We start from the raw sequence: 14658 nt of genomic DNA, 5'->3' as shown, positions 1-14658 counted from the left end.
GTGGCTGTCTCCATTTTGGTTGTACTCTCCTAATAAATCCATCTTCTACACAGGCTGTTTTTATTCAGCACAATATACAGGTGTAGTCTGCTCTCACTGAATTCATTTCAGGCCTTCTGGCACAAAGAGAGGTATCATATAGAGCAGATTCCCTATAGATGTAGAGCCTATAGATGTTCAGGCCGTTTGGCCAACGTAGTAGCATCATATAGAGTAGGTTCCCATCCAGAAAGAGGTCACCTTAGTGTGGTGGATGGGCACAAATTATTTTGAATTAGTTCATATATTCTATGCTTGCATAGTGCTGTTACATTGGGTCTACTTTTACTTTTGTAGAACCTCTAGGCAATTACACCCCATTATAGTGCAGGAAACTTCTCTCTTACCTCTTTTCCGCCATCACGGCCAAATCCACTCTCTTTATATCCACCAAACCCAGCGGCTGCGTCAAACATATTGTGTCCGTTTACCCACACAGTGCCAGCCTTAATGCTGAAAGTAGATACAATGTGCCAGTCAAATACACTCACAGTGTGACAGTACCTGTCAGTAGCAGCAGCCTGGGTCAGAGAAATACATAGCAGCAGCCTGGGTCAGAGAAATGTTCACTTATTCATCCCACAAATCTTTCACACCAATGGTAGTCATTTAAGACCAGACTATACTGGACATATATAGGGAGGGAATATAGAAGCCAAGTAAAAAAGAAAGCTGAGTCTCAAAGTACTGCTTTCATGCATCTCCACTGAAAATCTGACCACGCTGTAAGGGTTAGTAACAATGTCACTTCCTGCAGTTAATGCCAAGTTCCCCCCACCCCACTATGTCACCAGAGGGGTTCAGCAAACTAAGATGCAGAGAACTTTTTGACAAACTCATTAAACTAGGGAGCTAGTGGTGAACAACTCCCCATACCTCAGCTTCCTTGACCCTTGTATATGTCACAAAGTGGGAGAACGATGAAAGGGTTAATAGTAGTGAAATCTAATTTCGTGCACCAATACGAATAGGTATGTGATTTTTTTATGGCTTGATGTTTATAATGAGAAAGAAAGGGAGAAAAATATGAAGAGGAAAGAAAGAAGGGTTTAATATGTCAAAAAACATTCACCTCATAGCTACTTCCAGCGCTAAAGGTAGATTTTCTGTCCAGACACTTGCTGCCAATCCATATGGGGTGTTGTTTGCCAGAGAAATGGCCTCTTTAGCTGTGCGGAAAGACATTGCAACCAAGACAGGTCCGAAAATCTGGTGATAAGAACAACAAACGGTCAATATATATTCTGGCACAACTTGTAGATATGTATATACTGTGAATGTACAGCAGGGAACATGGATTATTTACCGGAAATTCTACCGACATTCTTACCTCTTCTCTGACACAGCGAGAAGTGGTGTCCACACCAGTGATCAGGGTTGGCAGGTAGTATAATCCTTTTTTAGGTAGCGGGCCAGGGGCTTGGAAAACCTGAGGGTCAGACAGAAGACAATATCTGCATGAGATGGAACCAATTCTTCTTAAAATATTGTGGGTAGGCTCTTTCCAAAGGGATACTTAGTGCTGTGATACTATCCTTTGGTGTATTCTTACTCCTACCCTCTCTCACAGCATGCAGCCTTTTCATACATAGGATAAGAAACTGAAGCTACATCTCCCTCCTCCCAGCCTTCTACTGACTGTATTACTCAAACGCAACTGTTATGAATTTAGCTGCTAGTACTAAAGACCTCTGGTTCTCACAATTCCCAAACAGGGCCTTAGATAATAGGGTTTCAAAATCAGAAAGCCCCTTTGAGGGACTAACATTTGAACAAGTGTCTGCCCTCCTTAATACCGTCACTCACCTCTGCCCCTTCTGAACGAGCCTCCTCCACAAACTCACTGATTGTTTTCTTTTGACTTTCATCCACCAGGGCTCCCACGTCAATGCATTTATCGAGGCTGTCCCCAACCCTCAGGTGTGACATCCTCTGCTTCAGTCTGCGAATCAAATCTTCAGCAATGGATTCTTGTATGAGAAGACGGGATCCTGCACTGCAAACCTGTTTTAACATTACATTACGTTTTACATTATCTTACACTTTGACAAGTGATTTCTCCACGGGGAACTGCGGACCAGACAAAGGGGACCCACCTCTATGATGTCCCTATGACCTAATAGGATGCCAGCTGATTGGCTGTGCCCATCATGTGACTTCACATACACAGCTAAGCAACACCGAATTTCCAGAATGTTAGTAGTCTGTGTATAGCTTAATGATGAACGAGGGGGTGGACTGACCTATTTTTTATCTGCACATAAATTAAGAGATTTCATCCTCACTTTTGATTTGTGGCCCAGAATTATTTGTGGTTAACTGCAGCAATTCCATTAATCACAGCGGTAACTGTATGACCCTCCATATGTTCAGCACTAAATCACGCATATGTAAGCTGGAGCCAGTCATCTTTCACAAAGATAAAACCACACCGCAGCCGCTACTGCTCCAGACAGCCAGGGGAAGGCAGCGCTTAAGTAGTCCTTGGATGATTGTGCAATTCAGGCAAGTTTCATTTTGCAAAGGATTCTTTTACTTTGCTGCAAGCAATGAATGCTGGTGATTTAACATGCTCCTGAGCAGGAAATGGGGATTTCCAATTACATAAAATTGTAATTCAATATATTTTGCATATCCAACTTATGAAGAAAAAAAAAAATCCATAAATAAAAAATGCCCAAGTGATTAAAAAAAAAATACTCACATCTTCCATTGCTGATCGAGCACAGATGCACCAGAAGACTTTGTTTACAAGTGGTCAGCACAAGACTTCTGCAGCCAGTCAGTGGCCTCAGCATCATGATTCCCACTGATGGCCAGTAGCAAGGCACCAATGCCCAAGGGTGGATTGGCCACAGACCTTATAGGGAAATTTCCCAGTAGGCCGATGCCGGGAGGGCCGCCCAAAAAATAATGAGCTCTCAGCGGTAATTAACGCTGTGAGAATCAGGTACTCATGTACCCGACCGCACATGCCCTACTGAATACGACTGCTGTGGTCTGCATCTCATCTCCTAAACCCCCTGCTCCATATCTTAATCAGAGACAACTGGAGGACAAAACATCTATTGATGGCCACGACAGAGGGGCAGCTATTGGGGCAATACAATATATTGTGTTGCACTGTGATATATGGTTCTGATGGGACGGTATTATGCACTATGGTATTGTTGACCCCGCTTACTTGTGTTGCCATGCCTTATGTCAAATTTGGGGCCACTTTATTTTTCCAGGACTACTTTAAGTTCCCAGTCTGCCCCTGACGATGTCGATGATTGGTTGTAGCAGTCACATGCTGGATGTTTGTAAACTAAGGCCAGGGGACTGTTGCAGTGTCTGTGCTGGATCGGTGGGAAATTTGAGAGGTAAACATTTGGGGTCATTTATCAAACCGATGTAAACAGAAGAAGGTGTCAGCCTATTATGAGTGCAAAAACTGCAGGATTTCAGTTTTTTATTTTTAAATATAGATTGGGACGTGGAACATTAATTTTTTTTAACAGGTCAGCTACACAACGGGCACCTGGCTCTCCCTGCTGGCATCAAACTCCAATCCTGGAAGTTTAACTCCTTTGATAACTTCAAGGATTAACATAGGTAAATTAATCAAGAAACTTGTAAATCGCAGGTATCCAAGTGAAATGGTGGACAAAGTGGGGTGAGAGATTGGAATAATAAAAAGAGAGGAAGATTAAAAATAAAAAAGTCAAGAAGGGCGTTTAGATTATGTTGGGGTGTACAACAGACATGCCTCCTGAGGAAAATCATTAAGAAATATTGGGATTTATTGAAGCAAGATCGTAGGTATGGTATGCTGGTCAAGGAGAAAAGGAGATTTTTGTATAACTTAGGGCTCTTTCACACTTGCGGCAGGACTGATCCGACATGCTGTTCACCATGTCGGATCCGTCCTGCCGCTATTTCGCCGTGGGGACGGGGCGGAGCTCCGACGCAGCACGCCGGTGCACCGCGAAAGCCGCCGGACTAAAAAGTCGGACATGCAGGACTTTAATCCGGCGGCTTTCGCCGTGCTGCGCCGGAGCTCCGCCCCCGTCCCCATTATAGTCAATGTGGACGGAGCGGCGGTCCGGCGGCACGGCGAAATAGCGGCAGGACGGATCCGACATGGTGAACAGCATGTCGGATCCGTCCTGCCGCAAGTGTGAAAGAGCCCTTACCAGTAAAATCTATTTCTCGCTCTTCATTGGGGGACACAGGAACCGTGGGTATAGCTATGTCCTCTAGGAGGCGTTGACACTAGATAAAGCTGTTATCTCCTCCCACTGCAGCTATAACCCCTCCAGCCTGGAGAGAGAGCTTCAGTTTGTGCACAAGCAGTAGGAGAAGCAAGTTAACCAAGAAAAAAACATGGAACACCAATCATGCCAAAAGACCCAACGGGGTTCAAACCAGCAACTGCCACAACTGTAGTCGAACAACAATACTGGGTGGGTGCTGTGTCCCCCAATGAAGAGCGAGAAAGATTTTACTGGTAAGTTATACAAAAATCTCCTTTTCTCGACCATATTCATTGGGGGACACAGGAACCGTGGGACGTCCAAAAGCTGTCCACAGGGAGGGAAAAACCACAGACCCATGGAAGCAAGCGTCCCTGCAGGCATCTAAGAAACTGCCGCCTGCAAGACCATGCGGCCCAAGGCAGCGTCCGCCGATGCATAAGTATGCACCTGGTAAAATTTTGTGAATGTGTGTAAGAAGGACCAAGTAGCCGCCTTACACAACTGTGCAGCCGAAGCGCTATTCCTCTGCGCCCAAGAAGCGCTCACCGCACTGGTGGAGTGAGCCGTGACCCCTAAGGGCGGGACCCTGCTCCGGGTGCGGTATGGTTCAGCACTTGCAGACCGAATCCATCGTGCAATTGCCACCTTTGAGGCCACCAATGCCTTGCGAGGACCCTCTGGATGACAAAAAGGGGTTCCGTACGCCGGAAGGGACTGGAGGCTGCCAATAATGATCAGAGCCCTGACAACGTCCAATGATGTAACTCCCTTCCCTAGGGTGTGAAAGAGAGAGACAATGAAGGAAGGAATTTCTTCATTGATATGGAAGTCAGAGACCACCTTCGGGAGAAAGAAGGAATGGGCCGGAGAACCGCCTTATCCTTGTGAAGACCCAGGAAGGGTTCTCTGCAATAGAGCACTCCCAACTCGGACACCTGTCTAATGGATGTGATAGTTACAAGAAAAACTACCTACTAGGAGAGGAGTCGGAGTGAGATCTCCCACAATAGCTCAAAGGGAGAAGACTGGAGCGCTGAGAGAACTATGTTCAGATCCCAAGGTGGTAGAGGACGGTACGGAAGAACCGTATGTGCCACTCCCTGAAGGAAGGTTTTCATGGGCACCAGGGTGCCAGAGGGCGCTGGAAAGGCTGTGTCCCCCAGGACAGAAGCCCCAACACCTGACCCATCAAGGAACTAAGGGCTAAACCAAGGTCCAAGGAGAGGACCGTGGGGAGAGAAAAAAAAAACAGAGTGAGGTAATGTTCCGGCCCTTACAGAAGCCCAGGAAGGACCTCAAGGTCCTATAATAGATCCTGTGTGATGCAGGCTTCCTGGCCTGAATCATAGTGCGGATGATGTCCGCCGAAAACCCTCTCCACATTAGAATGGCAGTTTCAAAAGCCACGCCGTCAAACCAAAAGACCCTAATGCTGATGTAAGACCGGACCCTGTGAAGGAAGGTCGTCTCTGAGTGGCAGTGACCAAAGGACGTCTCCAGAAGGAGAACGAGGTCGGCGTACCACGTGTGACGGCCGATCCGGAGCGACTAGGAGTTATCGGAATGCCCTCCATCTGGATCTTCCATGGAACCCTGGGTAGGAGGGGAAGGGGGAAAACACAAAGTGGGAGAACTCCCGCCAAGAAGATATCAGGGTGTCCACGCCGCATGCTTCCGGATCTCATACCCGGGAGAGAAGGTGGCAGCTGTGGTGTGGATATAGTTAGCGCACCCGGGACCATGGAAGGATTCCCTGTAGAAGAAGGGATGTGGTGGGTGCCACAGCCTACCAGTCTGGACCGGAGCGTGTGTGGAAATGGGAGCCACCAAGCAAATATCCTGTGAAAATACAGATGAGGGAAGGTAGTAACGTAGGAGCTACCAAGGCCTGCGGGTGGCTATGAACCATGAGCCAGAGGGGGAAGACAGGAGAAGAATAGGCTAGGTCTAAGCCCATTCCCCATCTGAGACTGGCGCTATACAGAAGTAGCCAGGAATGAAGTGACTGTTCTGAAAAAACTCCGCCTGAGGAGGAAGCCAGGCAAGGGGAGTCACACTGTATTGCTAGTCCCATACGCCAGCAGAGGAGGGGCCACCCGCAGAAGCCACTGAATTTAGTGCTAGAAGAGTCCACCACCTGACGAACAAGCTGTGCAGTAAGAACCAAGTATGTAGTGGTAACGCAATACCGGTCCCACAGTAGTAGCCAGCGCTTGCCCCATCAGCGCAAAAATGAGGTGGGGGGGGCCTGAGACTATCCGTGGAAGTGACGTACCATACTGCTCCAGATAAGTAGAGCTAACCTTAAAAACTCTACCTGGAAGGGCGCTGAACAGGAGCAACTGCCAAGCCAGCACCAGGGTAGGGCCCCTACCTGAGGGGTTGTCCCACTGCAGCAACCACGAATTTGAGCATTAGCGAAAAACTGCACCTATGGAGGAGAACACGCTGTAGTAGCTAAACCCGAGTGCCAGCATAACCACTTTCCCAGAGAAGGGGGAGTAGTGGATAGAGAATACGGAGTCAGTGAAACACTCGACTCGCTGGAACGTACTCACCATATATGTGCAATGGAGTACACCTACGTACTGATGCGGACAATATCATGACCGACTGGAACAATGGAGGCCCATGGAGATGGGGGTCTCTAGGACACATAAGTGATGCTAAGAAACCCCCTGAGAAGACAGATGATGTATAATCATGCGCAAAACCAGCACCAAAGGAAAAGAAGGACACAATGAGGAATAGCCACCGTGTCCACTGGTGGCACCCATATAGCAATAGACTAAGAGTCCCGGGCACCTGCGAGTACCGACTGTTGCCACGCCCCCTTGTGAAATAAGCGAAGGCACCTAGAGCCGTGGAGCCGTGGAATTGCAGCATCTGAAGATGTTTAGTTATTCCCCCGCTAGTGGATCCCTTGTGGAAGGGGGTAATGCAACAGAAAGCACGGTGATGTGCAACACTCCGCCTATGGAAGGATAGCGCGACAGTCGGAACCATATTCAATGGTAGAGAAATTACCTACCTAAGGAAGGTGGAAGCACACTGCAAGTACTAAGCCAGTGGTAGGGAGAATACTCCACCTATGAAGGGGGGGCGAATGCCCACGGCGAGAACTAGTGCATATGGCGAGTCCTGTACCCCGTGGGAGTGCAATTATTGCACCTAAGTAAGGAGGCAGACAGCACACAATGTAACCAGTGATAATGTCATCGCGCCACCATGGAAGGGGCTAATGCATATGGTAGGTACCGAACCCCATGTTATTTTACTTAGTCCACCTATGGCAGGAGACAATGTATAAGGCAAGTACTGTATCCCGAAGTAGTGCAGTTACTCCGCCTAAGGAAGGGGGGGTAATGCATACGACAAGTACTGCTGGCCACCGTAGACGCAATCTTGGGAGATTGCTTCGGACTCATGTCAGGGTCTGAATCAGTGTTTCCCCCCCCCTTCCCCCGGATGGACCTTCCCCTGAGAGCGATGGTGTGTCTGAGCGTGACTCAGGGAGGAAGGGTGGGGGTGCGGAGATATTCGAGGAGAAAGATGTCCTGCTGTGGTTCACTTGCGCGTAGGGCAACCCCTCAGAATCTCGCCCCTGGCAGTTGTGGACTGCACAGATGGGGACTTATCAACCAAACTACCCAGGGGGTGAATGGGAACTTCTAGAGGTCTCTCCACCGGATTGCGAAGGCGGTGCATTATCAACCAAACAACCCCGGAGGGTGGATGGGAGGTTCCAGCGGACCCCCACTGGTTTGCGCAGGAGGAGAATTATCAACCAAACGACCCAGGAGGGTGGATCGGGAATTCCAGAGGTTTTCACTGTATGGCGCAGGTGGAGAATTATCAACCAAACAGCCCAGGAGGACGGATTGAAAATCCTGCAGAGGTCCTTTACTGGACTGCGCAGGTGGAGAATTATCAACCAAACGGCCCCGGAGGGCGTATTGGGAACTATGCGAGGTCCTCCTTATCCGAGATGGGACACGGGCCCAGGCTTGGACCACACAGACAGGGGACCCGTATGAACGCACATTTTTTTTTTTTTAAACTAGGAAGCCGGCCTCAATGACAAGAGGCAGGAAGGGGTTAAATTCCTCCACATTATGGCACACTGTACTAGAGGTAGAACCCCAGTAATCAGGTGCTGGCCTAAAGGGGGGGCTGGCCAGGAAGGGTTAAGGCTGTCTTGAGGACCAGTGGGCGGAGCTCAGCAGATGTCTGGGAGAGGGGGAAGTAGGACGGGAAGAATTCACGCCAGAGTGCCTTCCCCAAGGGGCGAAGGCTGCGGCCCAGCCGGCCGCTAAGCAGTGATCCAAAGAGAGTGCCACCCCTCCCTGCGCACAGCCGACCAGTAGAGGCCACCGAATTCTGCACCGGGGGGGCGTCCACCCCGCGGGCCGGGCAGACAAAAGCGCGGGCCGAAACTCCAATGCGGTGCATGGCCAATCGTGCTGCGGTTAACCCCCTCCGGATCGGCGCGCTCTCACTGCAGCGCGTCTGCTACCGAAAGGGGTGGATCATGGCGGTAGGTGTGGGGAGCGGGAGCCTCCTCTGCATGTCTGACCGAACGCCCCGGTCCACAGCGGTGCGCTCTGCCTCCCGCTGTAGAACAGTGGCATTAACCCCCTATGTGCCTTGTAAGGGGGAATTACTATGCATACCAAGAACAGGATGAACCTGATGGCGAGTCCTGTAAGACATAATGATGAAGGAAGGTTTTTAAGTAACCATTGGCCATCATGGTAGAGCGGGTCTTGAACCCCTGAGTATAGGCTGGCCCTGCTTGATAATGAACGAGGGAGGGAGGGGAGGGTTAAACATACTTACCTAGTCCAGTGTACTCAACTCATCTTCATCCTGATCTCTTTTCCTGCCGCCAACTTCACCCTTCCTCTTTTACAGCAGGGTCACCCCTTCAGCTACTGGCACCGTAGTGGCAGGACGCTGGAAGAGGGACTTGATGGGTGACCCTTCTGCTGGCGGGATGCAGGGGAGCGAGGCTGCCCTGGTCCACCTTGTCTTCTTGTGGGGGAGGAGGCAGCGTGGCGGACCAATGATGGCGCACTCCCCCGGGAGAACAGGGAGGCTAGGCGACCACTGTTTCCCACCTGAAAAGAAGGAAAATAAAAAACTAAAATAAAAAACCTTCAGGAGCTTGACACTAGAAAAAACTGAAGCTCTCACTCCAGGCTGGAGGGGGGATAGCTGCCAGGGGAGGAGCTAACAGCTTTATCTAGTGTCAACGCCTCCTAGAGGACATAGCTATACAGTTCCAGTGTCCCCCAATGAATTTGGGCGAGAAACCTATTTTTCCAAATTGAAAAGGTAAAACATCGACTGACATTCAAATAAGGAGTGATGTAAAAATAAGAAAAAAAGGCAATCAGTTGTGGCCGCTGAGAGAAGGGAGATATTCCCTCGATTGAGTTGGCAGAACTTTAGTGAGGTTTTGAAGGCTCATGCGGTATACAGTACCATCCCACACGGGCATATTAGATTCTTTACTGCCTGTTTGACTAGAAATGTTTGTTTATGCTTTAAAATACCCTTGCGGAAAATGGTATTGTTACAATAGCGGTTCACATGTTGCCACTGTTGTCTGCGCGCCGGCTTCTTGTGCGTTTCAATGGCTGTTTAAGTTGCCACTATTCCGTGTGTCACGACATCGGCTTCTTGTGGGTGTGAATTTGGGCCATTGTGCTTTGTATCTCCCCTTATTTCAGTACTGCTAAGGGGTTGTACTATTAACTACTTCTCACTCTAAAGTGTATTTTTACCAAGTACTCTAGCTCCCATTGTTTTGTTGTTGTTTTTTTTTTTTCATTTCTTTTTCGAATTTACCTCTTTTGCAGTTTTCTCTTATCCCCAATGCTTGAATCCTACTTCCTGTTTTGTCATGCGACTGTCCCATGATGCCTTAGGGCAGTGAAATGTGTCCTGACATAAACAGGACAGGTGACATAAACCAGTTAATTTTCTACCTCCACACATTCAAGATGCTCTGTGTAACTGGATTTCTACCCAACGTAACTCGCGCTAATGTCCATCATTTATAAGAGCAAAATTCGGTCTGTCTGTCCGTCTATCCATCCGTAACTGACATGTATCTGACACTGCACACAGAGGAGCGGTAATTGAAAGGAAGGAAAAGAAGCACTGTGGGCATGTGTGTCATGTATTACAAGACTCCGCTATAGGGTATTACCAACAGCAACTAAAATAAAATCTAAACTAATTTGCCGCAGGGTGCAATGGTAGGCTAAACACTTTAGAATAAGGGCTTATTCAGACTACCGTATCTGTTTTGCTGTCCACAAATTGCAGATCCGCAAAACACGGATACTGCCCGTGTGCATTCCGCATTTTGAGGACCGGAACAGCCAGCCCTATGATAGAAATGCCTATTCTTGTCCGCAAAAACGGACAAGAATAGGACATGTTCTATCTTTTTTTGCAGGGCCGCTAAATAGAAGTATGGATCTTTTGTGGTTTGATTGAAATGAATGGGCCCGCATCCGTTCCGCAAAACTGCGGAACAGATGCGGACACAAATATATGGGGGGTCTGAATGAGCCCTAAGTTAGGAGCTAATTTTCCATATGTATTTACTAAGACCCCTCCAATCAAAACCTTTGATATGTCTCTATGACATGTCAACAGCGTTTTGAAAAGTTAGTGACGCTTTAACATAAAACATTGCTTCAAACAATAAGTTGTTCTTTGAGGACACATTCCCTTTAAATAGTACTGTCACCTCTCCTGACATGTCTGTTTCCTTAACCAACATTCACCTTGTAATAAGAATTCTGGAGTAGGAGCATCTATTCTTATGACTCTACGTTGTGTCATTCCTCTATTGGGCCCCACCCCACGACTGCGGATCCGCAAAAAGGATGTGGTCTGTGGGCGATATATATATTTTTTGGGAACCCACTGACTTCAATGGGTCCATGGTCTGCATTTTGCTGACATATCCTAACTTTTTGTGAAATGGACATATGGATGTGGACCACTAAAAGACAGAATATGTCCTATACTTGTCTGCAACAAGCAGAAGGAGGACCTATAAAAAATGTGCATGAAGCCTTAGGGTACATTTTGAAAATCCACCTCCAAAAATCTGTGTGGAATCCATGCTTATTTTTTAAGTGTTTTATTTTATTTTTTTAAGTTTGTTTTTTGGTGCGTTTTTTGTGCAGTTTTGATGTGGACTTTGACTTTGTTTCACAACTTCATTTTTTGTTCACATTTGTTTCCCATGCAATAAAACATGCAAGAGCCGCAGCTTCCGATTCCTTTCAATGAGAGATTCATCCCGATTCAGTACCAATATAGGACATGCTGCTTTTTTTTTTTTTCCGAAGCAGTATGTATGGAAGGCTCTTTGTAGTTGTTTTTTTTTTGGCTCTGTTCCTGATGCGGAAAATGCACCAAAATCAGTGTCCAAAAAAACCTTACTCTTGCTAAAGTTTTGTAAATAAAGATACCATTCCCCTTGTGCCCCTGCACGTTCTAGCACAGGGATCAGCAATTTCTGGTACTCTATTGTGAAACTACAACTCCCAGAATCCTCTTTTCACTTCTATGGGAGTTAAAACACAGCCAGGTAAGTGTGCATGCTGGGAGTTGTAGTTTCACAGCAGCTGGAGTGCCCGAAGGTTGCTGATCCTTGTTCTAGCACTAATTCAACAGTGTTGTACACAACCCCAATTGGAAACACCCAACTGTACATATACTCATATACTTCTAGTTTCGTGCCTTCCTCCACTTACACGTGGCTGCTCCATACGCAGAGTTCACCAGATGATGTCTCTCACCACTGCAATGTAAGTTTCTCTGAAAACGGACAGTATATGAACCTACCTGGCCTTGATTGAACCAAATGGCATCCACAATTCCCTCTACTGCGCTGTCCAGGTCAGCTGAATCAAACACAACAAATGGAGATTTGCCACCAAGCTCCAGGGACAACTTCTTGCCAGTGCCGGCTGTTGCTTTGCGGAGAATGCGCCCCACCTATCATGAGAACCAAGAAAGCACTTAGAAGGTTAACCTATACAAATACCATTAACACATCTGACCTGAAGTCATCCTTAGAATCCATGCAACATCAAATAAAAAAGTCATGGCGCTTTCCCTGCATGTCCACAGGTCTCACCCTTATAGAATAAAGGGCTGAAAAACTACAACTGAATTGACCACCTGTGGATGTGAAAATCTGTAGCACACTCAGTTTTTCCACTACCTATGGATGGGGTTTCTCACAGAGAGTGAATTCAGCCTCAGGTCCCGTTCTTGTGCCAAAAATCTGCCAGTGGCCGCCCGGAATCCACCTCCCATTGTTTTCAATGGTGGACACACCATGTAAAGCAATTTGGGAAACCTCACTTAAAGGGGTTGTGCAGGCCATAAATACTGATGACCTATCGTCAGGATAGGTCATCAATATCTAATCAGCGGGGGTCAGACACGCGGGACCCCGCTGATCAGCTGAATCAAGAGGAAGCGGAGCTCCATGCGACCACTGGTTCCTGTTCATTACACTGGCGGTTGTCTCAGAAGTTTTGGCTGTGCAGTGCAATGACGAGTACTCACTGCATTCACTTGAATTGAGCGACCACTTGAAAGAGGAGACAGTGGTCGCTTGCAGAGGAGACAACGCATAGTGTAAAAAATAAGAAGCAGCGGATCGGCTGGTGACCCAGGTGTAGGACCCCTGCAGGTCAGATATTGATTACCTTTCCTGACGAAAGGTCATCAATATGTATGGCCTGTATAACCCTGTTGTTATCTCCTAATCAGGTAAAGATAGGTTAAAACTGACATTTCCAGGGTGTTTTCTGATCAATTCTAGCCAAGACTGATATATCACATGATCCCCTTAAAACTGGAAAAACCTGAGCAGAATTCAATATGGCAAATTTCAAAATGGCGACCAAAAAGATTTCCTCCACTAAATAAGGCAGCCTCTCAATTAAAACTTTCACACATTGCAAGTCAATTTTCTACAAATTATACCAGTTTAAAGGGTTCCAGACTTTTGCCTCACCCTGTATTTAATTACCTGATTCGGTTCTGTATTCATTTCTACAGACAGCCACCCCAAACAGACTTATTGTAATTCACCATTGGGTAGAGGGGGGATTGAACAAGAGACTTAAAAGGGTTGCTACAACCGGACAACCCCTTCATAGTTACAAGCCACCAACTAATTCAACTAATCTGGGGTGGCCTTCTCTAACCCCACCATCAGCTGGTATCAATTTTACTGCAGGGGAAATATTAGAGTCCCCATTCAAATAATTGGATGACCATGTAACACATTATTGTATAGCAGGGGCTCTATGTTCTGGCTAACAGGGGTCTCAGGTAGGATACGCCCATTCTATGACATTCTATTCCGGGCATATGATCGCCTGCAACAGTATCTGCTGCATTTCTATGCATGATGAAATGTCCAACCTTGGTCATTACCTCAGTAGAGCCGGTAAATGCTACTTTGTCCACATCAGGATGAACAGCAAGTTTCTCCCCAAAAGCACCATTACCAGTAACCACGTTGAACACTCCTGGAGGTAGACCAGCCTCTGCACATATCTCAGCCAGAAGAAGAGCTGTTAACCGTGTATATGTGGCGGGTTTTAACACTACAGTATTTCCTGGAGTATGAGAGGGAGAAGAATTATTTGGAGTTTCTTCATAATTACTGAACCTTCAAAGTTATTCATTCGCAATGGCTGATCTGAGAGGAACTCTCTACACAAACAGTTCTTTCTGGGGATCATAGGAGCTGTGTGGATCCCCATTTACGCAATCTTCTGGCATGTCTTTATATCATTTCTAAGATGCATAAAGCGGTCTCCTATCATAGGACAGCTAGCTCTCTTCCCAAACTAGGGTTTAGCTGTTGAAAGCCCTAATGATCAGCTGCTATCACCAGAAGAAGCTAGACCTTCTAAGTCCACCTGGCTGAGACCCTCTTAGATGTGATTCTATGCTCTGGGTATGAAGGGCAAATGCCCCAAAAGGACATATACAAATTGAATGCCCTTTATGAGATCAAAGAACCTAATCTAAGGCGGCTCAACCTGTAGATAGCAACAAGCAGGGCTAGACCAATCCCAAAAGTCATGTAGTCAAGGCCCCTAATAACATGGCACTGCTGCCAGCTTTTTGGATTGTTCTCTACTGTGTTTTACATAGTTCTTCTTGCTGGCCTCCAAAAAACAGTCAAGGTGGCACCTAGAAAGATTATAAAGCACATAATTAAGAGTCCCTGGTTATGTGTCAGATACTGTAACCTCTCAAAATGATTCCTTCTTACACTACACCCAGCGGAGGGGATACACTTTTGATCAAAACAGGC

At 47.0% G+C, this 14658-nt stretch overlaps 1 protein-coding gene across 1 annotated transcript in view; it reads right to left on the bottom strand.

Moving 5' to 3' along the window:
- The window catches only part of ALDH16A1 (aldehyde dehydrogenase 16 family member A1), a 96747-nt gene that overhangs the window by 56805 nt on the left and 25284 nt on the right, over positions 1 to 14658 (bottom strand). Inside the window, exons 6-11 of the mRNA XM_040433042.1 lie at positions 13767 to 13951; positions 12156 to 12308; positions 1846 to 2043; positions 1370 to 1468; positions 1112 to 1248; positions 387 to 492 (exon numbers count right to left, since the gene is read on the bottom strand). Coding sequence (XP_040288976.1) covers positions 387 to 492; positions 1112 to 1248; positions 1370 to 1468; positions 1846 to 2043; positions 12156 to 12308; positions 13767 to 13951 — 878 coding nt within the window. The remainder of the gene's footprint in view (positions 1 to 386; positions 493 to 1111; positions 1249 to 1369; positions 1469 to 1845; positions 2044 to 12155; positions 12309 to 13766; positions 13952 to 14658) is intronic.

Source organism: Bufo bufo, chromosome 1 (genome assembly GCF_905171765.1).
Source record: "Bufo bufo chromosome 1, aBufBuf1.1, whole genome shotgun sequence".
Taxonomy (NCBI): Eukaryota; Metazoa; Chordata; class Amphibia; order Anura; family Bufonidae; genus Bufo; species Bufo bufo.
This window is presented reverse-complemented; position numbering and strand designations above follow the sequence as displayed.